The sequence below is a fragment of the Pristiophorus japonicus genome, chromosome 10 (genome assembly GCF_044704955.1).
Source record: "Pristiophorus japonicus isolate sPriJap1 chromosome 10, sPriJap1.hap1, whole genome shotgun sequence".
Taxonomy (NCBI): domain Eukaryota; kingdom Metazoa; phylum Chordata; class Chondrichthyes; family Pristiophoridae; genus Pristiophorus; species Pristiophorus japonicus.
In genome coordinates this window covers 155,439,207-155,465,450 of record NC_091986.1, presented here as the reverse complement: position 1 = coordinate 155,465,450, position 26,244 = coordinate 155,439,207, and the positions used below count along the sequence as shown (strand labels likewise).

The window sequence follows — 26,244 nt, the reverse complement described above, 5'->3', positions numbered from 1 at the left end:
GTAACCTTTGGCATTGTTGCTAAATTAAATTAATTTAAGGGTTAAGTCATGGCAGGAGACCCGTGGTCATGCTCCTCCTGTGCTATGTGGGAAATCAGGGACTACGACTATGTTCACTCATAAATGGTTCATTCTTTGGTTGGCAACCAGTAACTAGTGGGGTGCCGCATGGGTCAGTGCTGGGACCCCAACTATTTACAATCTATGTTAACGACTTGGAAGAAGGGACTGAGTGTAAAGTAGCCAAGTTTGCTGACGATACAAAGATGGGCTGAAAAGCAATGTGTGAGGAGGACACAAAAAATCTGCAAAAGGATGTGGGCAGACTAAGTGCCCACTTAGTCTGTGGGCAAGTTCTACAACACTTGTTTTGTGTGGGCAAAAATTTGGCAGATGGAGTATAATGTTGGAAAGTGTGAGGTCATGCACTTTGGCAGAAAAAAATCAAAGAGCAAGTTATTATTTAAATGGAGAAAGATTGCAAAGTGCCTCAGCAAGACCTGGGGGTACTTGTGCATGAAATACAAAATGATAGTATGCAGGTACAGCAAGTGATCAGGAAGGCCAATGGTATCGTGGCCTTTATTGCAAAGGGGATGGATATATAAAAACAGGGAAGTCTTGCTACAGCTATACAGGGTCTTGGTGAGGCCACACCTGGAATACTGCATGCAGTTTTGGGTTCCATATTTATGAAAGGATATACTTGCTTTGGAGGCAGTTCAGAGAAGGTTCACTAGGTTAATTCCGGAGATGAGGGGGTTGACTTATGAGGATAGGTTGGGCCTCTACTCATTGGAATTCAGAAGAATGAGAGGTGATCTTATCGAAACATATGATATTATGAGGGGGCTTGACAAGATGGATGCAGAGAGGATGTTTCCATTGATGTGGGAGACTAGAATTAGAGGGCATGATTTTCGAATAAGGAGCTGCCCATTTAAAACAGAGATGAGGAGAAATTTCTTCTCTGAGGGTTGTGAATCTGTGGAATTTGCTGCCTCAGAGAGCTGTTGAAGCTGGGACATTGAATAAATCTGAGACAGAAATAGACAGTTTCTTGAACGAGAAGGAGTTATGGGGAGTGGGCAGGGAAGTGGAGCTGTCCATGATCAGATCAGCCATGATCTTATTGAATGGCGGAGCAGGCTCGAGGGGCCGTATGGCCTACTCCTGCTCCTATTTCTTATGTTCTTATAGTTCAGATTGATTGTATACTTTCATGAAAATTAAATAATCGCTCCCAAATTTGTTTCCTTTTCCTCTCCTTCACTATTCACATATAAAGAAAGAACTTGCATTTATATAGCACCATTCACAACCTCAGGACGTCCTGAAGCACTTTACAGCCAATGGAAGTACTTTTGAAGTGTAGTTCCTATGACTCCTATGTTGTGCTTCAATGTTTATTAGGCCCCAGCCGTTTATAGAAACTGACTGGTTAGTTCACCATAGTAATATAAACTTATGCCTATGTTGCACCATGAACTTCAGAGCAAATTGATATCTATGACATCATAAAACCAATCCTATTTCAGGTCCTACCCAATAGGTGATTTGGCAATGGAGTCTCACTTTGTTGTAATAAATATAGCGATCACACCACCAGAATCCAAAGTGCTACATATGCATTGAGGCCACCATCTCTACTTATTGATGAGGAAGTCATTATGGCCTCAATTTTAACACCCACCCGCCCTCGCACATGGGTGGGAGAGGGTCAGGGGGGTCGGTTAAAATATCAGGATCGAGCAAACCGAACGCATCCCTGGCCTTTTAAATTTTAACATAAAGAAATCAGGCCATTGACGAGGCTCCCGTAAAACGCAGGCAGGGACCTAATAAACATTCCAAAGTTGTGGCCTGATGGCATCATCAGTAGTGCAACTTAAATTTAACTAGAATTGAGGGTTTGGCCCAAGGTGGCAACTGCCGACTACCAAAGGCAAGTACTGAAAATCTGCTCTTTTAGCATTCCTCGTGAGCCAGGGAGGAGCATGACTGCTTCTCCCAGCCTCTCAAGGCAGGCTTCAGCCATCTCCAGCCCCAATCGCTGCCCGCAACTGTTTGCTTTTCTCCCAGTCCCCAAAGTCAGGCCTCCCCCAAGCCCCGATCTCCAGTCTCCCCCCAGCCTGACCTCTAGCCCCCCCCCCCCCGTTCCCTATGAGGTGCATGCGAGAGGCAATCGGAGGGGGGAGGGGGGGGGAGAGAGAGAGGGAGACTGGGGGAGAGATAGAGAAAGACTAAGAAAGAGAGAGCGCGGGAGACTGCGGGGGGAGAGGGGTGGTGGGGGGGAGACTGGGGTAGAGAGGGAGAAAGAGAGTCAGGGTGAGAGAGAGAGTGAGACAGGGAAAAAGGGAGCGAGAGAGGAGTGGGGTTCCAGACGCGTGTAGTCCTATCCCAGGGACTGGTACATAGGTGGAGGCGCAGCACATGTACAATGGCTGCTGGAAGGAGGCTAAAGCAAACAGGTTTTAGGCCTCCGGTGAAACAAAAATGAGAACTTTAAAAAAAATTCAGTAAAATGTTTAAAGCCGGAAAAAATACATGAAAGTAATGTTGATTGTCCCATGGTAAGTTTCAGTTAAATTTTGCCAGGTGTTGTTTACTTTTTCAAAGAGTCTATCAGAGTTATTTAAATCGTTGTGGGGGGGGGGGGGGGGGGGAGTTTGTGCTCTGTTTGCACCTCAGAGTCTGTGAGAAACGGAGTGAACGGCAGCAGAAAAAGAGCAAACAACTTCTCCAAAACTGATCCCAACTCATCGCTAAGGCCGGGGATAGATAACCTCACCGCCTTCTTCAGGGGTTTAACCATTTTATTCACTTTCTTATTTGAGCTCCGTTTTTAATTAGTTTCCTTTTTTTTTTGTTGTATGTTTAACAACATCGTTGAAAAGGGAAAGAGAAACTTGGAGCAACTTCTTCTGTCAAAGCTGCAACAAGACTTGAATGAATTTAAAGATTTTTAATTGAACGTTTCACAAAAAATGAGTGTTAAAAACACTCTTTTTTTCCCCTTAAGTTTCAAATATGATTTTGGAAGAAACAGAAACAAAAATCAATTTTCCCCTCACATAAACAAGTTTTAACCAGATCATGAAGTCCAAACACTATTCATCATCATCATCATAGGCGGTCCCTTGAAGCGAGGATGACTTGCTTCCACGCCAAAAAAGGATAAGTTCACAGGTGTTTCAATGAAGGACCTAATATTCCAGATCCTGAACTACATCCTGAAGGGTGGAAGATGCCTGTGCGTGGATTTTTTTAACATAGGGTGGCCATTGCACATCAGCCACCACATGGGCTTGACAGAGCTGGGTCTTGGTCCAGTGGCAAACATAGAAACATAGAAAATAGGTGCAGGAGTAGGCTATTTGGCCCTTCGAGCCTACACCATCATTCAATAAGATCATGGCTGATCATTCACCTCAGTACCCCTTTCCTGCTTTCTCTCCATAACCCTTGATCCCTTTAGCTGTAAGGGCCATATCTATAACTCCCTCTTGAATATATCCAACGAACTGGCATCAACAATTCTCTGCGGTAGGGAATTCCACAGGTTAACAACTCTCTGAGTGAAGAAGTTTCTCCTCATCTCAGTCCTAAATGGCTTACCCCTTATCCTAAGACTGTGAGCCCTGGTTCTGGACTTCCCCAACATCAGGAACATTCTTCCTGCATCTAACCTGTCCAGTCCCGTCAGAATTTTATGTGTTTCTATGAGATCCCCTCTCATCCTTATAAACTCCAGTGAATAAGGGCCCAGTCGATTCAGTCTCTCCTCATATGTCAATCCAGCCATCCCAGGAATCAGTCTGGTGAACCTTCGCTGCGCTCCCTCAATAGCAAGAATGTCCTTCCTCAGATTAGGAGACCAAAACTGAACACAATATTCCAGGTGAAGCCTCACTAAGGCCCTGTACAACTGCAGTAAGACCTCCCTGCTCCTATACTCAAATCCCCTAGCTATGAAAGCCAACATACCATTTGCTGCCTTCACCGCCTGCTGTACCTGTATGCCAACTTTCAATGACTGATGTACCGTGACACCCAGGTCTCGTTGCACCTCCCCTTTTCCTAATCTGCCGCCATTCAGATAATATTCTGCCTTCGTGTTTTTGCCACCAAGGTGGATAACCTCACATTTATCCACATTATACTGCATCTGCCACTCGTTTGCCCACTCACCTAACCTGCCCAAGTCACCCTGCAGCCTTTTAGCATCCTCCTCACAGCCCACACTGCCACCCAGTTTAATGTCATCTGCAAACTTGGAGATATTACACTCAATTCCCTCATTCAAATCATTAATGTATATTGTAAATAGCTGGGGTCCCAGCACTGAGCCCTGCGGTACCTCACTAGTCACTGCCTGCCATTCTGAAAAGGATCTGTTTAACACGACTCTCTGCCCAAGCTTCAATCACGGACCTGGACCTTGATGACGTCACTCTTCGATGACGTCACTCTTCGCTGCCGTCACCCTCCTGCATCAGCTCGCGCTGCTCCCTGAAGTAGTATGCCTCCACACTGCTCCCGAGGCCGCTCGCCGCTTCTTTTATGGCCCCGGTCTGAAATTCTTAAAACATTTTTAAATTTAAATATCTTAATATTTAACATAAGAAGTAGGAGCAGGAGTCGGCCATACGGCCCCTCGAGCCTACTCTGTCATTTAATACGATCATGGCTGATCCGATTATGGACTCAGGTCCACTTCCCCGCCCGCTCCCCATAACCCCTTATTTCCTTATCGTTTAAGAAACTGTCCATTTCTGTCTTAAATTTATTCAATGTCCCAGCTTCCACAGCTCTCTGAGGCAGTGAATTCCACAGATCCACAATCCTCTGAGAGAAGAAATTTCTCCTCATCTCAGTTTTAAATGGGCGACCCCTTATTCTAAGATTATACCCTTTAGTTCTGGTCTCCCCTATCAGTGGAAACATCCTCTCTGCATCCACCTTGTCAAGCCCCCTCATAATCTTATACGTTTCGATAAGATCACCTCTCATTCTTCTGAATTCCAATGAGTAGAGGCCCAACCTACTCAATCTTTCCTCATAAGTCAACCCCCTTAGCTCCAGAATCAACCTTGTGAACCTTCTCTGAACTGCCTCCAAAGCAAGTATATCCTTTTGTAAATATGGAAACCAAAATTGCACGCAGTATTCCAGGTGTGGCCTCACCAATACCCTGTATAACTGTAGCAAGACTTCCCTACTTTTATACTCCATCCCCTTTGCAATAAAGGCCAAGATTCCATTACCCTTCCTGATCACTTGCTGTAGCTACATGCTAACCTTTTGTGTTTCATGCACAAGTATGCCCGGGTCCCGCTGTATTGCAGCACTTTGCAATCTTTCTCCATTTAAATAATAACATGCTCTTTGATTTTTGCTGCCAAAGTGCATGACCTCACACTTTCCAACATTATACTCCATCTGCCAAATTTTTGCCCACTCATTTAGCCGGTCTATGTCCTTTTGCAGATTTTTTGTGACCTCCTCACACATTGCTTTTCTTCCCATCTTTGTATCGTCAGCAAACTTGGCTACTTTACACTCGTGGTCTCTTCCTCCAAGTCATTAATATAGATTGTAAGTGATTGGGGTCCTAGCGCTTGATTTTGAACGATGGATTGAAGTGAATAACTTTACCCAAACATGCAACCCTGCTGTTGAGGGGTGGTGTGGGGCGGGATTTGCAGGAGTTACATATTACTTTTTATTGACTTTTTAAAAAGTATCATTAAGACGTTTAGGAAGAGAACCAAAAATTGTGAAAAACAGAAACTGTAACCGTGTAACTGAGTGATGTTTCTGAATTGATAATGCAATATTATGCAGTTCTTTTATATCTCAGTCATTTCTGACAAGTAATTTTTTAATTAAATAGAGTTAGTACATGATTAAATAAAAACTTTAAATTAATTCTACCATAAACAAACTTGCAGAATAGGCATGTCACCATCATCATATCATCATCATCATAGGCGGTCCCTTGTATCGAGGATGACTTGCTTCCACGCCAAAAAGGGATGAGTTCACAGATGTTTCAATGAAGGACCTAATATTCCAGGTCCCGAACTACATGTTGAAGAGTAGAAGATGCCTGTGCGTGGATTTTTTTAACATGTGGTGGCCGTTGCACACCAGCCACCACACGGGCTTGACAGAGCTAGGTCTTGGTCCAGTGGCAAAGATTAACCAAAACAACTGGAGACCTGCTCTGCTGCACGGACCTAGTGCGCGCACATATCGCAGCGTGAGCTGGCCTGTGCTGCCCCTGGGTAGCATAGGCATGTAAATGACAAATGACTGTCAATATAGATAAGTGTGAGGTGGTGCATTTTGGTCGGAGGAATAAGGAGGCGACCTAATCCTTGGATAATAAGAGTCTAATTGGAGTAGGGGTGCAAAGTGATCTCGGAGTATATATTCAGAAATCATTAAAAGTAGCAACGCAGGTTAAAATAGCCAAAAAAAGCACTGGTGTTCATTTCTAGATGAATAGAATTCAAAAACCGAGAAGTTATGTTAAACTTGTATAGAACCTTGTCTGATTGTGTCATGATTTGAGACGGTAGGTGACAATATGGCATTACTGTATATATGCTTTTAAGTGGTTGCTGTTGCTGCCGTTGTTATAAAAGTTGTTTTTAAATTTTCTCACTGACGAAAAAGTCACACTCATCGGAGTTCGTGGCCCACTCAGTACAAAAAGAAATTAGAGGGAACATTGCCTATGAATCCCTCTCTTTTCAGGGATAGTAATACGTAGTCCAATATGTATGCAGTGGGTGAAATGGGTTGCTTGGTTCCACTTATATGTGTGTGAGTGAAATAAGAAACATAGAAAATAGGTGCAGGAGTAGGCCATTCGGCCCTTCGAGCCTGCACCACCATTCGATAAGATCATGGCTGATCATTCCCTCAGTACCCCATTCCTGCTTTCTCTCCATACCCCTTGATCCCATAAGCCGTAAGGGATATATCTAACTCCCTCTTGAATATATCCAATGAACTGGCATCAACAACTCTCTGTGGCAGGGAATTCCACATTAACAACTCTCTGAGTGAAGAAGTTTCTCCTCATCTCAGTCCTAAAACTGTGTCCCTTGGTTCTGGACTTCCCCAACATCGGGAACATTCTACCCGCATCTAACCTGTCCCGTCCCGTCAGAATCTTGTATGTTTTTATGAGATCCCCTCTCATCCTTCTAAACTCCAATGTATAAAGGCCCAGTTGATCCAGTCTCTCCTCATATGTCAGTTCAGCCAGCCCGGGAATCAGTCTGGTGAACCTTTGCTGCACTCCCTCAATAGCAAGAACTCCCTCAGATTAGGACACGAAAACTGAACACAATATTCCAGGTGAGGCCTCACCAAGGCCCTGTACAACTACAGTAAGACTTCCCTGCTCCTATATTCAAATCTCCTAGCTATGAAGGCCAACATACCATTTGCCTTCTTTACCGCCTGCTGTAACTGTATGCCAACTTTCAATGACTGATGAACCATGACACCCAGGTCTCTTTGCACCTCCCCCCTTTCCTAATCTGCCAATAATTCAGATAATGTTCTGTCTTTCGTTTTTGCCCCCAAAGTGGATAACCTCACATTTATCTACATTATACTGCATCTGCCATGCATTTGCCCACTCACCTAACCTGTCTAAGTCACCCTGCAGCCTCTTAGCGTCCCCCTCACAGCTCACACCGCCACCCAGTTTAGTGTCATCTACAAACTTGGAGATATTACACTCAATTCCTTCATCCAATTACATGGTTCCATTTCCTCTAAAATTCAGAGCACTATTTGCATGTACAAGCATGTAGACACAATGGGGCTGAAATTCACCCCCGCCCGAAAGGGGTCACAGCTTCCGTTTTGGAAGTGATTTCTCCGCTGCGTCGGATGAGGTGGCCTCTTTTGCGAAATTCAGCTCTTTGTTGTTTTTTTTAAACGGACAGGAAGTCGGTCATAATGGGGACAGAAGTATGGCGGTTTGTACTCTCGAGGGGCAAAAGTAAAGGTGGGACGGACTCTCCACCACTGTCAGTCACCACGTCTCTCCCCTTTATGATTCTTTGGGTTCGATCCACTGGGCCACCAGAGAGGGTTTCGGCCGGGCCCGCGGTCTGGCACTCAAGAGGGGGTGCCATGCTGCCTGTTGGCGGCCCAGCCGAACCCGGGGGCACAATTGTCCGGTCAACCTGGAAGCTGGCCGGCAAAAAAAATAAAATGGCGGCCGCGGCAGTGGGTCCTCGCTTTTAATGGCCATCGTGCAGCCAAGTCCCACACATAGAAGACAAGGTGCACCAACAGAAAAAGCTGTCAGGGGCACCACTCGGCGGATCGAGGATTTTTACAGCTGAATTTGGCTGGAGGTGCAGGAAATTGGCAATGCACGCTTTGATCATGCACTTAGAACCGGTCGGCAGCAGCGGAGTAGAAATGGAGACCACCAGAAAATTCCCCGAGCTGAATTTCGCTGGTGGCAGCCATTGGACCGGAAGTGGGCGGCCACTCGACTCTGCCGCTTGGCCGCCGCTTTTGGGCAGTATGTGGCCTTTTTGGGGAGCTGAATTCCGGCCCCAATACAAGTTGTTGAATGTACATACCTACCTTTACTCAATGGTGCTTGATATTTCATTTAGAACATGAGAGCCACCTTGCACAGTTAGCATAAGCTGACCAATGCAAAGTGAGATGAAGTTGCTAATGAGCCTTATTCATACCAACAAAGTAAATGTAATAAAGCCAAAGACAGGAGCACAAACTCTACAGAATCCTCACTAGGACAAAAGGTAAAATTGTGGAAAACCAATGCACCACATAAAATTGAGTCTCTGCCAATTTTCTCCAAGCTAATGATTTCCACAAAGTTGCTTTGTTTTTCATGCTTTTCAGATACTGCTCCAAACACAATTGTGTTGATTGCAGGGGAAGTATGTCTCCCTTGGTAGCTATTAAAAGTAATCTCGGGGTGACCTGTACTATTTTAGGTGTGTTGTTTATATACTAGCTCACCTTTGTGTGACAGTGCCTCAAGGTACTCTTATCTACTTTACGTACTTGTTACATTTGTGATGGATGTTACTGCAAAGCCAATACAGGTGCAGCACTTAAAATCTGGGACCGAGGCCGTTCCGAACTTCGAGTTTTTCCGGACTTTCGAACGTGTTTCTGATGTCACGAATCCGAAAACACCCGAGCCCAGGTTTGGGTATTTCCGGATTTCGGAACGTCAGAAAGACGGGGTGAAGGGGGCCCTGCCAAGGACATGTTCGAGACGGCTGTGGCCCCGCTGAGGAGATGTTCGGGCCGACCGGGCCCCGCCGAGGAGGTGTTCAGGCGGGCAGGCCCCACCGAGGAGGTGTTTGGGCAGGCGGGCCACGCCGAGGAGGTGTTCAGGCCGACCGGGCCCCGCCGAGGAGATGTTCGGGCCGACCGGGCCCCACCGAGGAGATGTTCGAGCCGACCGGGCCCCGCCGAGGAGGTGTTCAGGCGGGCAGGCCCCGCCGAGGAGGTGTTCGGGCCGACCGGGCCCCACCGAGGAGATGTTCGAGCCGGCTGGGGCCCCGCCGAGGAGGTGTTCAGGTGGGCAGGCCCCGCCGAGGAGGTGTTCAGGCCGACCAGGCCCCGCCGAGGAGGTGTTCGGGCCGACCGGGCCCCACCGAGGAGATGTTCGAGCCGACCGGGCCCCACCGAGGAGGTGTTTGGGCAGGCGGGCCACGCCGAGGAGGTGTTCAGGCCGACCGGGCCCCGCCGAGGAGATGTTCGGGCCGACCGGGCCCCACCGAGGAGATGTTCGAGCCGACCGGGCCCCGCCGAGGAGGTGTTCAGGCGGGCAGGCCCCGCCGAGGAGGTGTTCGGGCCGACCGGGCCCCACCGAGGAGGTGTTCGGGCGGGCAGGCCCCGCCGAGGAGGTGTTCGGGCCGACCGGGCCCCGCCGAGGAGGTGTTCGGGCCGACCGGGCCCCACCGAGGAGGTGTTCAGGCGGGCCCCACCGAGGAGGTGTTCAGGCGGGCAGGACCCGTCGAGGAGGTGTTCGGGCCGACCGGGCCCCACCGAGGAGATGTTCGAGCCGACCGGGCCCCGCCGAGGAGGTGTTCAGGCGGGCAGGCCCCGCCGAGGAAGTGTTCAGGCCGACCGGGCCCCGCCGAGGAGGTGTTCAGGCGGGCAGGCCCCGCCGAGGAGGTGTTCGGGCCGACCGGGCCCCGCCGAGGAGGTGTTCGGGCCGACCGGGCCCCACCGAGGAGGTGTTCGGGCAGGCGGGCCACGCCGAGGAGGTGTTCAGGCAGGCGGGCCCCGCCCCGAGGAGGTGTTCAGGAGGGCAGGCCCTGCCGAGGTAGTGTTCGGGCGGGCAGGCCCCGCCGAGGAGGTGTTCAGGCGGGCGGGCCCTACCGAGGAGGTGTTCGTGCGGGCGGGCCCTACTGAGGAGGTGTTCGGGCGGGCGGGCCCTACCGAGGAGGTGTTCAGGCCGACCGGGCCCCGCCGAGGAAATGTTCGGGCGGACGGGCCCTACCGAGGAGGTGTTCAGGCGGGCAGGCCCTGCCGAGGAAGTGTTCGGGCGAGTGGGCTCTGCCTAGGCGGTGTTCAGGCTGGCCGTCGAGGAGGTTTCCGGGCGGGCCAGCGAGAAGGCCCCGAGGTAAGGGCAGGGGCAGCGAGGTGAGGCCTGAGGTTGGGCAGCGGCGGCGGGTCCATATTCCGGAAGATTTTACGAATACCGAACGACCCTGCCACCGATCGTCCCAGATTCCAGAACTCCGGATTTTCGATGCTGCACCTGTATAACCCATTTCAGCCCTTTGGTGGTAAGTCCTCTGCTGTGATAGAAGTAACATGAATGTACTTGGCTTTACTTCATCTGCATTCTAAAACAAGTCCTGGTGAAGTAAAGAATGGATTGCTGACAGACTGCACAAAAATATCCAGATGATGCTTTTCAATCTGTATAGTGACTTTGTCAAAATGCCTTGTGTTCATATCCTGTTTTACAGAACAAGTATTTCAAATGTTCTATACCATTAATTTTGTTGTTGTTCAGTTGATTCCCTAACCATTTCCTTTGTTGTCACTTAAACTGCTGATTGGCGTCGCAATTTTGTGTTTATTACAACTATTGACTTAGAAATCTCAGTCCTCTGGTTCCCGTGGGCGCTCAACAGAAAAAGGTAAAAAAGATGCGCACCTACCTTATCCTGCTGCGCCTACCAACGATCCCAGTCCTGAGGCCTCCACTCACTGCGCATCGGAGCACATGCACGTCGGGACGTCCATATGCTGGAGCTGGAGTCACATGGCACTAGGCAGCCAATCAAGGAACAGTATTTTTGCATTCATAATAATGGGAACTCCGTAAGTAGGAGTTCTCATTATTATGATTGCGAAACCTCCCCACCCCCCCCCGCAACACCAAAACACAAATTAAAAAAATAGAAAAAAGACATCACATATTTAAGATTAAAGTTAATAAATGTCATAAAAAATATATATACTTTTGCGATTTAAAAAAAAAAGTTTTTAATTATGGTTTAAAATAAACTTACTTTAATGGGCAGGATTTTTTTAACTAAAATGTATTTTTTAAATTTTATTTTACTATGTTTTTGTATGTTTTAAAACTCTTACGCCTGTAAAAGTAGGCTATACGCCTGCTTTTATCAGGCGCAAGAGTTTTCAGGAAATTCACTGGGCAAGATATAAGTAAATACCGCAATCTTGCCCATGCAAATGACCTGGCTGCTGAGATGCGTTGGATCTGTCTGACAGATCGGAAAAGCCGTTTTTCAACGCATGTGCATTGTGCGCTGAAAACCGGCTTTTGCGGGGCATCCCCGGGTCTGTAGACACTCCGTACGGACCTGGGGAGGCCAGGATTTTGATGCTCACGATCAAGCTACTCTTACTCTTCACGTTTTTCCCCTCTATTTGTAATCCGATTTTAATTTGTGAATACAAACATGCTAAAAAAGTTTGATAGAGCAATTAAACTACCTCTCTCGTTTCTCTTAAATGTGTTAATTTCCTTAAAAATGGTTTCCCCTCTAAATGATATAACTATTTGTATCTACTTTCATATTCTAACTCTCAATGCCTCTCCTTTCTGCTGCTTAAGTTTTATTCCTTGTTTCTAGATTTCTTTCTCTGTTATTTCACTGGCTCTTTTCTTTCCCTTTCTGCTACTTCTCTTTTTTGATTTCTCAATTAATTTAATTCATTTCTTTTTTCCACTCTCGTCCCAAGTCCCTACTGCCAAACCCAAAGATAAGTTGTGCAGACATGTATCCTGCAATAAAATAACTATTGAAGTTCCAAGAGTAAGTTTGACTTATGGAAATTTTCTCAGTGAAGCTTCTCAGTGGCCATTTAATAGTTCCCATGGGAATCAAAAGGTCCAAGGACAGCATTGTTAGCAATAATTTCAATCTTTTTTTAAGCTCTGGATACTTTGAAACATGGGAATCCCCATAGAAATGGAACACTGGATCATACATGAGAGTCAAATAGCCAAAACTCGACTGCCTGTGTCCTAAATTCACCCATCACCCCTGTGCTCGCTAACCTACATTGGCTCCTGGTTACGCATCACCTCAATTTCAAAATTCTCATCCTTGTATTCAAATCCCTCCAAGGCCTGGCCCCTTTCTATTTCTGTAATATTCTCCATTCCCACAACCCCTTGAGATGTCTACGCTCCTCTAATTCTGCCCTCTTGAGCATCCCTGATTATAATCACTCAACCATTGGTGGCCGTGCCTTCTGTTGCCTAGGCCTAAGCTCTAGAACTCCCTGCCTAAACCTCTCTGCCTCTCTACCTCTCCTCCCTTAAGATGCTCCTTAAAACCTACCTCTTTGACCAAGCTTTTGGTCATCTGCCCTAATTTCTCCTTATGTGACTTGGAGTCAAATTTTTTGTTATATAATACTCCTGTGAAGCGCCTTGGGATGTTTTACTACAGTAAAGGAGCTATATAAATACAAGTTGTTATTGCTGTGCAGCTACTTAATATTCACATCTTTCCACTTGGTAGAGTCCCTTTACGAAAACTATATGTTTGAAATTCTTTGCAAACACTGGCAAAGTATTTATTGAAAGTAAGAACTTAAGAATTATAAGAAATAGCAGCAGGAGTAAGCCATACGGCCCCTCAAGCCTGCTCCTGCTGCACTGCCATTTAATAAGATCATGGCTGATCATCGACCACAACTCCACTTTCCTGCCCAATCTCCATATTCCTTGATTCCCCTAGACTCCAAAAATCTATCTATCTCAGCCTTGAATATACTCAGAGACTCAACATCCACAACCCTCTGGGGCAGAGAATTCCAAAGATTCACAACTTTTCCCTCTGTGAAGAAATTCCTCCTCATCTCTGTCTTAAATGGCTCACCCCTTATCCTGAGACTGTGCCCCCGAGCCAGGGTAAACAACCCCTCAGCAATCTACCCTGTCAATTTCCGTCAGAATCTTGTATGTTTAAATGAGATGATCTCATTCTTCTAAACTCCAGAGAGTATAGGCCCATTCTACACAGTCTCTCATCATAAGACAGCCCTCTCATCCCAGGAATCAATCAGTGCAACAAAGGTTCACTAATCTCCAAGGTAAGTATATCCTTCCTTAGATAAGGAGACCAAAACTGTGAACAATACTCCAGGTATGGTCTCACCAAAACCCTGTACAATTGTAGTAAGATATCCTTACTCTTATACTCCAACCCCCTTGCAATAAAGAACAACATGCTATTTGCCTTCCTTATTGTTTGCTGTGCCTGCATGCTAGCTTTCTGTGCTTCTTGCACAAGGACACCCAAATCTCTCTGAACAATAACATTTAAAAGTTTCTCACCATTTAAAAAGTATTCTATTTTTCTATTCTTTCTACCAAAGTGAATAATCTCACATTTCCCTACATTATTCTTCATCCGCCACCTTACTGCCCACTCACTTATTCTCTCTATATCCCTTTGCAGACTATTTGTGTTCTCTTCACAGCTTACTGTCCCCACCTAGCTTTGTATCATCAGCAAACTTTAATACATTACACTCGGTCCCTTCATCTACATCATTAATGTAGATTGTAAATAGCTGAGGCTCCAGCACTGATCCTTGCGGCATCCCACTAGTTCAGCCTGCCAACCTGAAAAAGACCCGTTTGTCCCTACTCTGTTATTTGGCCATTAACCAATCCTCTATCTGTGCTAATACATTGCCTCCAATCCCATGAGCTCTTATCTTGTGTAATAACCTTTTATGTGGCACCTTATCGAATGCCTTTTGGAAATCCAAATATACTACATCCACTGGTTCCCCTTTATCTATCCTGCTAGTTACATCCTCAAAAAACTCTCTTAAATTTGTCAAACATGATTTCCCTTTCATAAAAACCATGTTGACTCTTGTAATCATTTGATGATTTTCTAAGTGCCCTGATACCACTTCCTTAACAATGGATTCCAGTATTTTCCCAATGACTGATGTCAGGCTAACTGGCCTGTAGTTCCCTGTTTTCTGTCTCCCTCCTTTCTTGAATAGGGGTGTTACATTTGCCACCTTCCAATCCGCTGGGACCGTTCTAAAATCTAGGTAATATTGGAATATCAAAACCAATGCATCCACTATCTCTGCAGTCACCTCTTTTAGAACCCTAGGATACAGACTGTCAAATCCAGGGGATTTGTTGGCTTTTAGTCTCATTAGTTTCTCTAGTATTTTTTCTCTACTTTTATTAATTACATTAAGTTCCTCACCCTCATTAAACCCTTGGTTTCCCACCATTTTAGGTATGCTTTTTGCATCTTCTACTGTGAAGACAGATATAAAATATTTGTTTAACGTTTCTGCCATTTCCTTATTCCCCATAAAAATGTCTCCTGTCTCAGCCTCTAAGGGACCAATGTTTACTTTTGCTACTCTCTTCCTTTTTACATATTTGTAGAAGCTCTTACAATCTGTTTTTGTATTTCTTGCTAGTTTTCTCTCATATTCTATTTTTTCCCTTTTTGTCAATGTTATGGTCATCCTTTGTTGATTTCTGAAACTCTCCCAATCCTCAGGCTTACTACTTTTCTTCACAACATTATAGGCTGCTTCTTTCAATCTAATGCTATCCTTAGCTTCTTTAGTTAGGCACGGATGGATCACTTTTCCCATGGAGGTTTTGTTTCTCAATGGAATGTACTTTTGTTGAGAATTATGAAATATTTCTTTAAATGCTAGCTACTGCTTATCTACTGCCATACCTTTTAACCTATGTTTCCAATCTACCTTAGCCAACTCGCCTTTCATACCTATGCAATTGGCTTTATTTAAGTTTAAGACTCTAATTTCGGATTTGGACAAATCACTCTCAAACGTAATGTGAAATTCTATCATATTATGATCACTCTGCCCCAGAGGATCCCTTATTCTAAGATTGCTAATTAACCCTTTGCCAATTTGATTTGTCCATTCTATATGAAGATTAAAGTCCACTATATTATTGCATTACATTTGTTACACACTCCTACTATTTCTTGATTAATATTCTGTCCAATGGTATAGCTACTGTTAGGGGGTCTAAATACTACTCTCACCCGTTTTTCTGCCCCTTGTTATTCTTTACCTCCACCCATACTGATTCTACTTCCTGATCTTCATAGCCAAGGTCCTTTCTCTCTACTGTCCTCATGTCATCCTTTATTATCAGGGCTACCAACCCCCCACCCCCCCCACCCTTTACCACTCTGCCTGTCTTTTCAAAACATCAAATACCCTGGAACATTTAATTCCCAACCTTGGTCACCTTACAACCACGTCTCTTTAATGGCTATTAGATCAAATCCATTTATCTCTATTTGTGCCACTAGTTCGTCTATCTTGTTACGAATGCTTCATGCATTCAGATAAAGAGCCTTTAATTAATTTTTTTACCATTATTCTCTGCTTTGACCGTATTCTCTACTGCACTGCTACTGTTAAACTCTCTGTCCCTTCCTGTCACACTCTGCTTATTTTTACCCAAATCGCTACACTGCTCTATTGCATTGACCTTCTTTAGATTTCTAAATTTCGCCTCACCTGACCTCTTGCCCCCCCCCCCACCCCCCCAATTTTTTTAGTTTAAAGCCCTATCTACAACCCTAGTTACTCAATTCGCCAGGACACTGGTCCCAGCCCGGCTTAAGTGGAGCCCGTACCGATGGAACAGCTGCTACTTTCTCTAGTACTGGTGCCAGTGCCCTATGAATTGAAACCATTTCATCCCACACCACTCTTTGAGCCACGCATTTAACTCTCTGATCTGTTTGACCCGATGTCAATTTGCGTGTGGCTCAGGTGCTAATCCAGAGATTATTGCCCTTGAGGTAATTTAGATCCAAGCTCCTCAAACCCCCTCAGCAGAACCTCATTCTTAGTTCTACCTATGTCATTGGTTCCTACATGGACCACGACAACTGGATCCTCCCCTCCCCCTCCAAGTTTTTCTCCAGCCACGAGGAGATATCCTTAACCCTGGCAATAGGCAGGCAACACAATCTCCAGAACTCCCTGTCATGGCTGCAGAGAACAGTATCTCCCTCACTATACAGTCCTCTACCACTACCAAATTCCTCCCTTCTACCCGCACTTAGATGGTCCCCTGGTACCACAGTGCCGTGGTCAGTTTGCCCATCCTCTCTGCTTTTCCTCATCCATACAGGTAGCAAGTACCACATACCTGTTGGACAGGGTGAGACTGAGGTTGCGCCTTTACTGCATCCTGGGTCCCCTTACCTTCCTGACTCGCAGTCATACCCTCCAGTCCCTGACCATTGACTAACTCTGAAGTACTATTTAAACTTAAGGGTGTGGCTGCCTTCTGGAACAAAATGTCCAGGTAACTCTCCCCCTCCCTGATGCATCGCAATGTCTGCAGCTTGTACTCCAGCTCAACAACTCTGAGCTGAAGTTCCTTGAGTTTCAGACACTGCAGATGTGGTTGTTCGGGATCGTGATGCTCTCTGTCAACTCTCACATGCTGCAGTTACGACACACCACCTGCCCTGCCATCTCTAGCCTTGTTTTATTTATTAATTAATTAGTTAAAGCTTTTATTCAATCGATACTTGTATTATTGTTTAATTATTTTATCTGTTTTAAGTTACTAATTTAGTAAGTACTAGCAAGTTACAGTTTCTCAGCACTTAATTAAAACCCCTTCCCTAACTTAGTTAGCAAAAAAGCTGTAATACTCACTAGCCAATCACCTACCTGCTCTCCTGTGACATCACTGATTTTTTTTGTTGTTCTTGAATCGGAGCCTCGCCGCTGCTTTAATTCAGTCCGCTCTTGGGCCGCTTTTTATCCTCTTGCCGCTGCCACTGCTTTTCTCATGATAGGGGATACACAATATAATGTGCATCTCCTACAATTGTAAAGGGGTGAGGAAATTAACAGCAGGACTCAACTCCAGAACATTATGACTGGGACTTATCATGCAAGTTTTGCACCTGTATCTTATGTTCATTTTTTCACTTTCTTGAAGAACCTCGGTGCCTGGCACTGGCTTGATGAGCTGAATGGCCTCCTCCTGTGCTGTAACCATTCTATGATTCTTATGTTCTTAAGCTCTAGTCAGCTACATCAAAATCATCAACTTCTATATTTTGCCCACAGTTATAGGTGCAAGAGCTGCTGGCACTGGTTGATTTCTGATGAGATTTGTACTTGTTGACCCTAAAGGATGTTGCTCCTAGGGAGGAAATCATTTTTCCACTTTCTTGAAGAACCTTGGTGCCATATATGTGCCATCCAGTATTAATACTGAGCATTCCAAGGTCAGGCAGCAAGATAAAACTCCATCTACACTGGTCCAGTAATGCACATTAATCTGAACTTCCTAAGAACACAGTGACAGTTTCCATTTCTCGTATCATCAACCTCTGTGATGTTTTAGAATCAAACTGCCAAGTTAGTGGCAAGCAATGTCAAATTTATAGACCTTTCTTAAGTGCCATTGTGTCCAGTGGAAAATGGATTAAGATGATCTTCAATTCATTTTACTTAGGTCCATTGGATCTGGCAGAGACAGAGTTTCATCCAAGCAGCTGGTTTTGGTTCAAACCCATGGCCAAAAATTAAAGGGCTCCATGCATGGGTTAGTCAGAAACAACCAGCCCGAACTTGTTAAAAGCAAATCGTGTCTGACAAATGTAATAGTTTTTTTGAAAAAGTGACAAATTGGATAGATAAAAGGCATGCAATAGATGTAGTGTATATTATTTTCAGAAGGCAGTTGATAGGTTTATCTCACAAGAAGCTAGGAAGAGAAATTCAGATGTATGTTCTAAGAGAAAATATAGCAGCATGGATGGAAGGTTATGTGATGGACAGGAAACAGAGTTAGAGTAAATGGGTGTTCTTTGGATTGTAGAAGGTTTGGAACTGGTGTAACCCAGAGGTCAGCAGTGTTCTCAGTATATATAGATTGTTTGGACTTGGGCATAGGAAAAACAATCTCAAAAGTTCTTGATGACATAAAAGTTAAGGGTTTGGCAAACAGCGAGAAGGACTGTAGAAGACATGTTAGTGCAGTGAACAAGTAAGTAGCAACAGTAACAACGTGCATTTATATAGTGCCTTTAACATAGTAAAGCGTCCCTAGGTGCTTCATAGGAGCGCTATCAAACTATAAAAAAAAGTCCAAGAGCCTTTAGGGTTTTATGAAGAGGGGCATTGAGTACAAAAGTAAAGAAGTAATGTTAAAATTTTCCAAAACATTGGTTAAACCACAGTTAGTTAAAGCCATAGATAGTTTATAGTGACTACACTTTAAAAAGTACTTCATTGGCTGTAAAGCGCTTTGAGACATCCGGTAGTCGTGAAAGGCGATATATAAATGTAAGTCTTTCTTTATTGATGCCAGGGCCAGGAAACTATAGTTATGGGGAGAGACATGAGACACTGGGACTATTTCCCCCAGAGCAGAGAGGATAAGAGGAGATTTAATTGAAGTTTTAAAAATTATGCAAGACTTTCATGGAGTGAATATGGAAAGGCAATTTTTTTTAGTTTGGGAGTCAATGATGAGGTGCTATCAATTTAAAGTTGTCACTAAGAGAGGTTAGGAGAAGTTTCTGTATATTGGTACAAGGAATACTTTTGACAGGGAGTGATTTGAGACAGAGACCATTGCATATTTTAAGAGAAAATTGGTCAAATAGTTGAAGCAGAACAAGAAACAAGGCTATGGGGAAAACACGGGGCAGTATGATTAGTATTAGATTATTATAGCAAAGTGCTGGCACCAACATAATAGGCTGAATGGCCTCCATCTGTGCTGTACATTTCTATGGTATTGGAGTACCTGTTCCCTAGTCATGGTTCTTTCCAGTAGATCACTGTTTGCTTGACCAATAATATCTTTTTTATCATCAACTCCTACATTATTAAAAAAAAATCATGATTGAACCATCTTTAGAAAGTTCTTGTAATAGGAATCAGTTCTAAGTGTTACAACAAGCATTTTAATTCAAATTTTTACAGAATTTCAGAGCAGTGCCTTTAAGAGAATCATTTATTCTCTCACTCCAACTCAGTGTCCAAAAACTATAGAGAGTTTAAGTAACCAATAACAACAAGGCTGTCACCTGCCAAATGTATGGAGTATATTTTCAACTTCCCGCCCCAGCTTAAAACTGGCATTGTAGATCGCCTATCCATCATAGAAACCGCCCAATTTTCAATATCCATTCAAATCAATGGGAATGAAAATCTGGCGGTTTCTATAATGGGCGGCTGATCCACAATGCCAGTTTTACAACCAGGCGGCAAGTTGACAATTTACCCTATGGACTTATTCTTCATTGCTGGAATTAATCAAAACAAGGATAAGTGATGAATTGAAGTGAGAGTCCAGAAGGATAGAATGAACGTGGGCAGAGACTTGGATGCTTCCATGACCTGTGGAGAAAACTGAATGGTACTATGTGACCTCACTCCCAGGAATATAATCTTTAGTACACTGATTCTGTGACCTGAACATTCCTGGGGTTAGTGAGAGACTGATGCCAGAATATACCAGTTCAGTCCATTAAGTTACATTTTTTTTCAACTCCATACTAACCGCCGAGAGGTATCGAAGTAGTTCTTATGAGTAATTGGAGTACCATTCAGAGCACCTGGGATAAAGTCACAATCTGGAACATCATTTGAGCTCAAATACCACTGTGGGTAGCACCCTCAGATTCTCAACCAAACTATTAGAATGACTGCCTCAAAACGGTTGATCTCTGTATCTGCAAGCAAACACAATCCACTCAACGACATGATTGAATATTATAGTCCTGTTTGACAGGCTGCTCCTGGATTCAGCACAGTCCAGAACCAAGCAATTTGATGAGGATGATCTGATGCCTGCCAATTTCTCGCTGCATAACATAGACATATGGCCGGGCTGTCAGTCCTTTACAGAAGCGGCAATGCAAGTGATGCTAGCACATAGTGCAAACCTCTATATTTATGTCAAGAAAATGAGAGTTACTGTAGCTCCAACATAACACTCTGTCTTGATCCAAACAATGACTAACTACTAGCATTGAAGTTACTTTGTTATCTGAGGATCACTCTGCCAGACAGTGTTATCACATAGAACTTTAATGAAGAAATTCAAATACACAGTTAACCATACCTTCCCGAGCCATGGTTGTTGAGCATGGATTAGCCTATAACTTGCCAGTTTCTCCAAGCCAGGTGAAAGAGGACACCACAGAGCTGGAGAGGCAGCAGAACACAAGAAATAGAAGCAGGAGTAGGCCTTTTGACCCCTCGAGCTTGCTCTGCCATTTAATAAGATCATGGCTGATAAGATCATGGACTCAGCTTCACTTCCCTGCCCGCTCCCCATAACCTTTTATTCCCTATCGCTCAAAAATCTGTCTATCTCCGCCTTAAATATATTCAATGACCCAGCCTCCACAGCTCTCTGGGGCAGAGAATTCCACAGATTTACAACCCTCAGAGAAGAAATTCCTCCTTTGGGGAGCGGGCGGGTAAGTGGAGCTGAGTCCACGGCCAGATCAGCCATGATCATTTTGAATGGCGGAGCAGGCTCGAGGGGCTAGATAGCCTACTCCTGTTCCTAATTCTTATGTTCTTATGTTCAACGTAATAAAATTATACAATTTGCAACAATCAAAATACCAAGTATCAGTACAGACCACTGTAGAACCAAACATGGGAGTTAATACTTGTTCGTGAAGTTTTGTGCTTCTCTAATATGCAGACTCTGATGATATTTGTATCAGCCTCATGTCAAGCCAATCTGTGATGGTTAAAGGAATGTCATCATGTGAAAAACTAAATTGGATAGGTCAAGGGCAAAAGTACAATCTTTATATATCAGATGTCTGTCTTTGAAGCACTGTTTTCTACATTAGCCCTCTTGGCTGCCCTTGTAGATTTTTAATAGGACTTCAGTGCTTCGTGTTTGTCTGTCTTTTTCAAAGCTTCTCAATAAATTTCTAAGTGCTGACATTGTTTCTGTTCATAAGTGTTTCTTGCTGCCTCTGCCAAGCTTCTTAACAATAACACAAAAAATAAATTTATGTTTAATTGTACCCTTGAGCAAGACAGTGAAGAAATAAATAAAGTAGAATCAAGCCCAGAAACAATAAAACATCGTACAGATTGCCAAATTAAAGAATTGTTTAAACATCCCAAGATGAGTAATGCAATATAAACGAAAATGAGGCAAGGGGCATGGTAAGACATAAGACAACAGAAACCAGAAAAAGCCATTTGGGCTATTGGCTCAACTTGTCATTTAGATCTGTATGCAGAAGGCACTTGCACCAAGCTGTGCCCATTTCTTTCTAATACCTTTGGTTATCATTGATAGTAAGGCTTTCAAGCCACATGACCTGACAGTATGCAATTTACTTCCTAAACCCCCCACTTTGCTACCTCTGTTTACTCCTTCAAAAGCTTCCTCAAAACTTATACCTTTGATCATGCTTTTGTTCACCGCCTCTAACTACAGGTACTACCTCCTTTCTGCTCAGTAATCACTACTCACGCAAAAAGCACCTAAGGACCTTTTTTCACATGAAAGGCACTATATAAAAGGCCCTATTAAATCAAGAATCTATCTCAAATATACTTCAGTCCAATTTTCATTTACTGTGCTAGGTGGCAGTCTATTCCTTCAGTTGTTCGAAGTATTTTGTTAACTTATGAATAGAACACACTCAGCTTATACTGAGATAAAGAACAAAATACAAACTCTGACTTTTCTTTGACAGTATTTTATGCTGGTAAATTCAGCCTTGAATCCATTGTGCTAATGTACACTGGTTTAGTTTCCATTCCTTACATATCTTCTATGCCATTTGTATTTATAATAATCATAGAATGTTTTCCAGGCTTTTGTAGTGAATCATAACTTTCAATTTTTAGTATTCACTAATAATTATTGATATGAAAACAAAGCTTTTCCTTTTTCAATATGAATTTCAAATTGCAACCTTTACTACTGTGTTGTTTTGGCATAGATGGTGTAATCCTCAAAAATCTCAGCAAATGCTTTAAAGTTCCAGTTCATGAAGAGCAAACAAATGTAGGTGCAGCAACACCTGGGGCATTTTGTCCACAACTGCCACTACCCCAGGGACTCACTATTTTACACTCCCGCATGTACCTGAATATATTTGAGCATACCCATCTTTACCATCTCCAGAGTTCTACTATCTGATGCAGGAAATATCTGAAACAGGGACAGCTCTTCCTATAGAAGTAAAGGTTACCGCAGCATGAAGCTTTCGTGCTACTGAATCCTTTCAGCTGTTCCAGGGGACATCTGCCACATCAGACAGTCTGCAATGCACAACGTAACAAGCAAGTGTCGTACACCACATTTGCAAAGGGCAGTCATAAGGCCACATCATTTTGTCAAACTCATAGAATTGTAGTTTTGATGTCTCAAGTTAAACCATCCACCTAGGCTTCAAGCCCATTTTCAGCTGTTAAATGCATGCTAAAGACAAAAGTTATAGTACTTTCTGATTGACATAACCATGGGCTCAATTTTCCCCAAAGCCGTTTTTTGGCATACTTGAAGAGTTGCGCCGATTTTTTTGGGCCCCAACTACGCCAAAAAAAATCAGCCAACTTTCCCTGTTTGAATTGTTGATTTTGGCACCGTCTAGCCTATCCTTTAGCTTTGGGGGTGGAGCCTAAGATCTGCGTCAAAATGATCGGGTTGCCAGGGTAACGAGGGACACACTGCGGACTGAGGCTGGAAAGTGAAATATACAGCACATTCTGGCCAGCTCACAGCAACCTGCACAAGCACCTTGCACATTGGCATTTAAATAATTAAATGCCATTAAATTATTATGCCAAAAGTCTATTCCCCCCCCCCCCTCCCCCGGATGTCGCTGCTAGCCCTGGCCAAAAGACCTCCCCCCTCCCAATGCCTCTAACTGAGGTCTTATTAAGGTTTTATATAGACTCATCATTAGCTTTTATTTATAATCCTATCAACCTGAGGTGCTGCGTTTATTGTTCTGTGAACCTGTCCCTCTGCTGTTCCACAGTACTGAGATACTTCCATTCAAACTATAATTAACGCTACTATTTCTTTTCACCAAAATACACTTTCTGACATTGAATTCCATTTTTTAGCCCATTCTCCCATCTTATCAATATCCTCTTGCAGTTTCCTTTGGTCTTCTAAAGAATTAACTATACCTCTGTTTTGATATCATCTGCAAATTTTTGCACCACTGCTTCTGTACACAGTGAATTTAAAGCTGAATTGTACTCAAAGGGTTTGAGTGTCTGATATATATATATAAATTGTCAGATACCCGAGAATGAATTACAGGCTGGAATCTAAATTAATGGGTTTGAATGTTTCATACATAGAACAATGGATAACCAGGAGCGAGTTTATAGCTTCGAATCCAATCAAATGTTTTCAATTATATGTACATAGAATATCAGATACCTGAGAGTGAGTTGTAGACTGAAATGTAATCGAATGGTTCAGATGGTTTCTTTATAAAATAATAGACACCTGGGAGTGTGTTACAGGCTGGAATCAAATCCAGGGGTTCAGATGGTTTACATATAAAGTAACAGGTACCCGGGATTGAGTTACAGGCTGTAATCTAACCAAGGCCCTCGGATAGTTTATATTTAGAATAACAGATACTGTTCAGGTGGTTGCCACAGCTAACCCTGGCCGAAAGGCCTCCCTCCTCCCGGTGCCAGTTGTCGCTCCTAACCCTGGCCGATAGCCCCCCCCCCCCCCCCCCAACCCCACTCTCTCCTCTCCTCTCTTCCCTTCCCCCTCCCCTCCTCCCCACTTCTGCTGCTGCTGTTCAGCCGTGGAACTGCATCTGCTGTGCTGATTCTCTTACCTGTGCTGATTTTGTTAACTGCCCAGAAGGTTTTTACAGATTGGTCACATACACCGTCCCAAGAAAAATTGGAGTAAATCGGAACTGGCCAAACTTGCTTAAATGGCCATAATTCGCACAGGTGGCAGGTTACGCCCCCAATGAGGTAAAAAAAATCCTAGCTAAGTGAATTACTCCAGGGAAACTTGGAGATTTTAATTTACTCAAAAAAAACAGTGCAAGCCAAAAAAACGGCACAGATAATTGGGGAAAATTGAGCTCAATGTCTTTCAAACAGACTCTTAGGCTGGACTTTGACTTTTTAACAGCTTTGATCTCTGGTGTATCTTTCTTTTAGATTTATGGAAGACCTGCAAACCGAGGTGCAAGAGATTGAATTTAGAGAGTTCTCTCGAGGCATGAAAACCATGAGAAGAGAGGAGTTTGCAGCATGGCTGCTCCACTTCACCGAAGAGCAAAACCGTGGTATTTACTTGGAAAACGCGAGGAGGAGAATTCCTCCAGGAGAGGTTAGCATTTACCTCATATCAAGATAGTCACTCGAGCTGGATACTTCTCTAAATAGCAATGTTTATATCATACCATTTCAATCAGTCTGAATGAATATAGGTATTTCAGCTGATTTCACCCCATATCTCACTGGAATGCTGTTATATGCAATGAATCACAGTGGATAAAAGAGATGCATATAAATATCCTTTCTATGTAATAGGAGCTTGTAACATTACCATCTAAAATGAAAGATATTTGCATTTATACAATGGGAGTTTCATAATCCCGCCGGATGTTTAGTTGTCAATTATTTTTCTTCATACAGTGTCTCTCAAATTCAAATTTTGGGCTATTGTTAGGATGTCACGAAGGGAAACATTCCTTCATGTTCCATAACTTACTTATGAAAGGAATGGTACTGTATTTGTAGCCCAAATGGCCAAATGAATTCTATACCTAATTGCCTACTAGAAGAATTTTCAAGATGGCAGCCAGTCACATCCGGAGAGTTGAGAAGACATTGACATCAGTATTAGAGTACGCTCTTTGTAGTGTTCACTGTTAAAGCAAAACTCAGTAAAAACATTTTTTTCGCCATTTACCTTCCTGTCCTGAAGGCATTGGCTTCTTGCTGAAGTATGGATCCCAGGCCGCAATAGCAGCCCTGTACATTATCTAAACAGTTATTATCCATGTGCGAACCTAGACAGTGAATCTGGGCAGGCTAAACGATCACAGTCATTACTGCTGATCCCAATCTTCCCCTCACCCAACATTTACACACATGCACATCCAGCAGGGTTCACTTAGGGAGCATTTAGGAGCTTTGGCAGATTTTTATTCCCCATGCCCTAATCCAGTGCCATTTTGGCCAATTGGAGCTCCTAAATGCCTTCTGGCTGAGTTTAACTAACTCAGCACAGACTCGAGATTAAACCTGGGACTTTTTCTGATTTGTATGGCTGAGTAACTTACTGGATAAACTTACTAAGCCATCACAAATGCGACAAACTTAAATTTGAACCATAATTATTCAGTTTTTGTTTGATGTTTCCCCTTCCTTTCTAATATATTTCTGAATTTATTCTTTAATTTTAGTTCTTATGACTTCATAGCAGAATTCAGAAAAGCTGTTAATCATTCTATTACAAATAGATCTGTGTGCCACATTATCAGATCCAATGATGGTGCTCAGCCTTCCCTTTAAATTTCCCAATATCTCACTCTGACTGATACTGAATCAAATGTGACCTCTTCTGGAGTCCCGTTAGTAACTTGCTGTGTTGAGAAACAGTCCTGCACTGGTATCATGAACTCACCTCATCCTTTTGAATGATCCCTTCCACTCTTCTACTGTACA

General features: G+C 43.7%; 1 protein-coding gene across 1 annotated transcript in view; it reads left to right on the top strand.

The window, feature by feature from the left end:
* The window catches only part of micu2 (mitochondrial calcium uptake 2), a 605,104-nt gene that overhangs the window by 562,481 nt on the left and 16,379 nt on the right, over positions 1 to 26,244 (top strand). Inside the window, exon 10 of the mRNA XM_070892202.1 lies at positions 24,730 to 24,901. Coding sequence (XP_070748303.1) covers positions 24,730 to 24,901 — 172 coding nt within the window. The remainder of the gene's footprint in view (positions 1 to 24,729; positions 24,902 to 26,244) is intronic.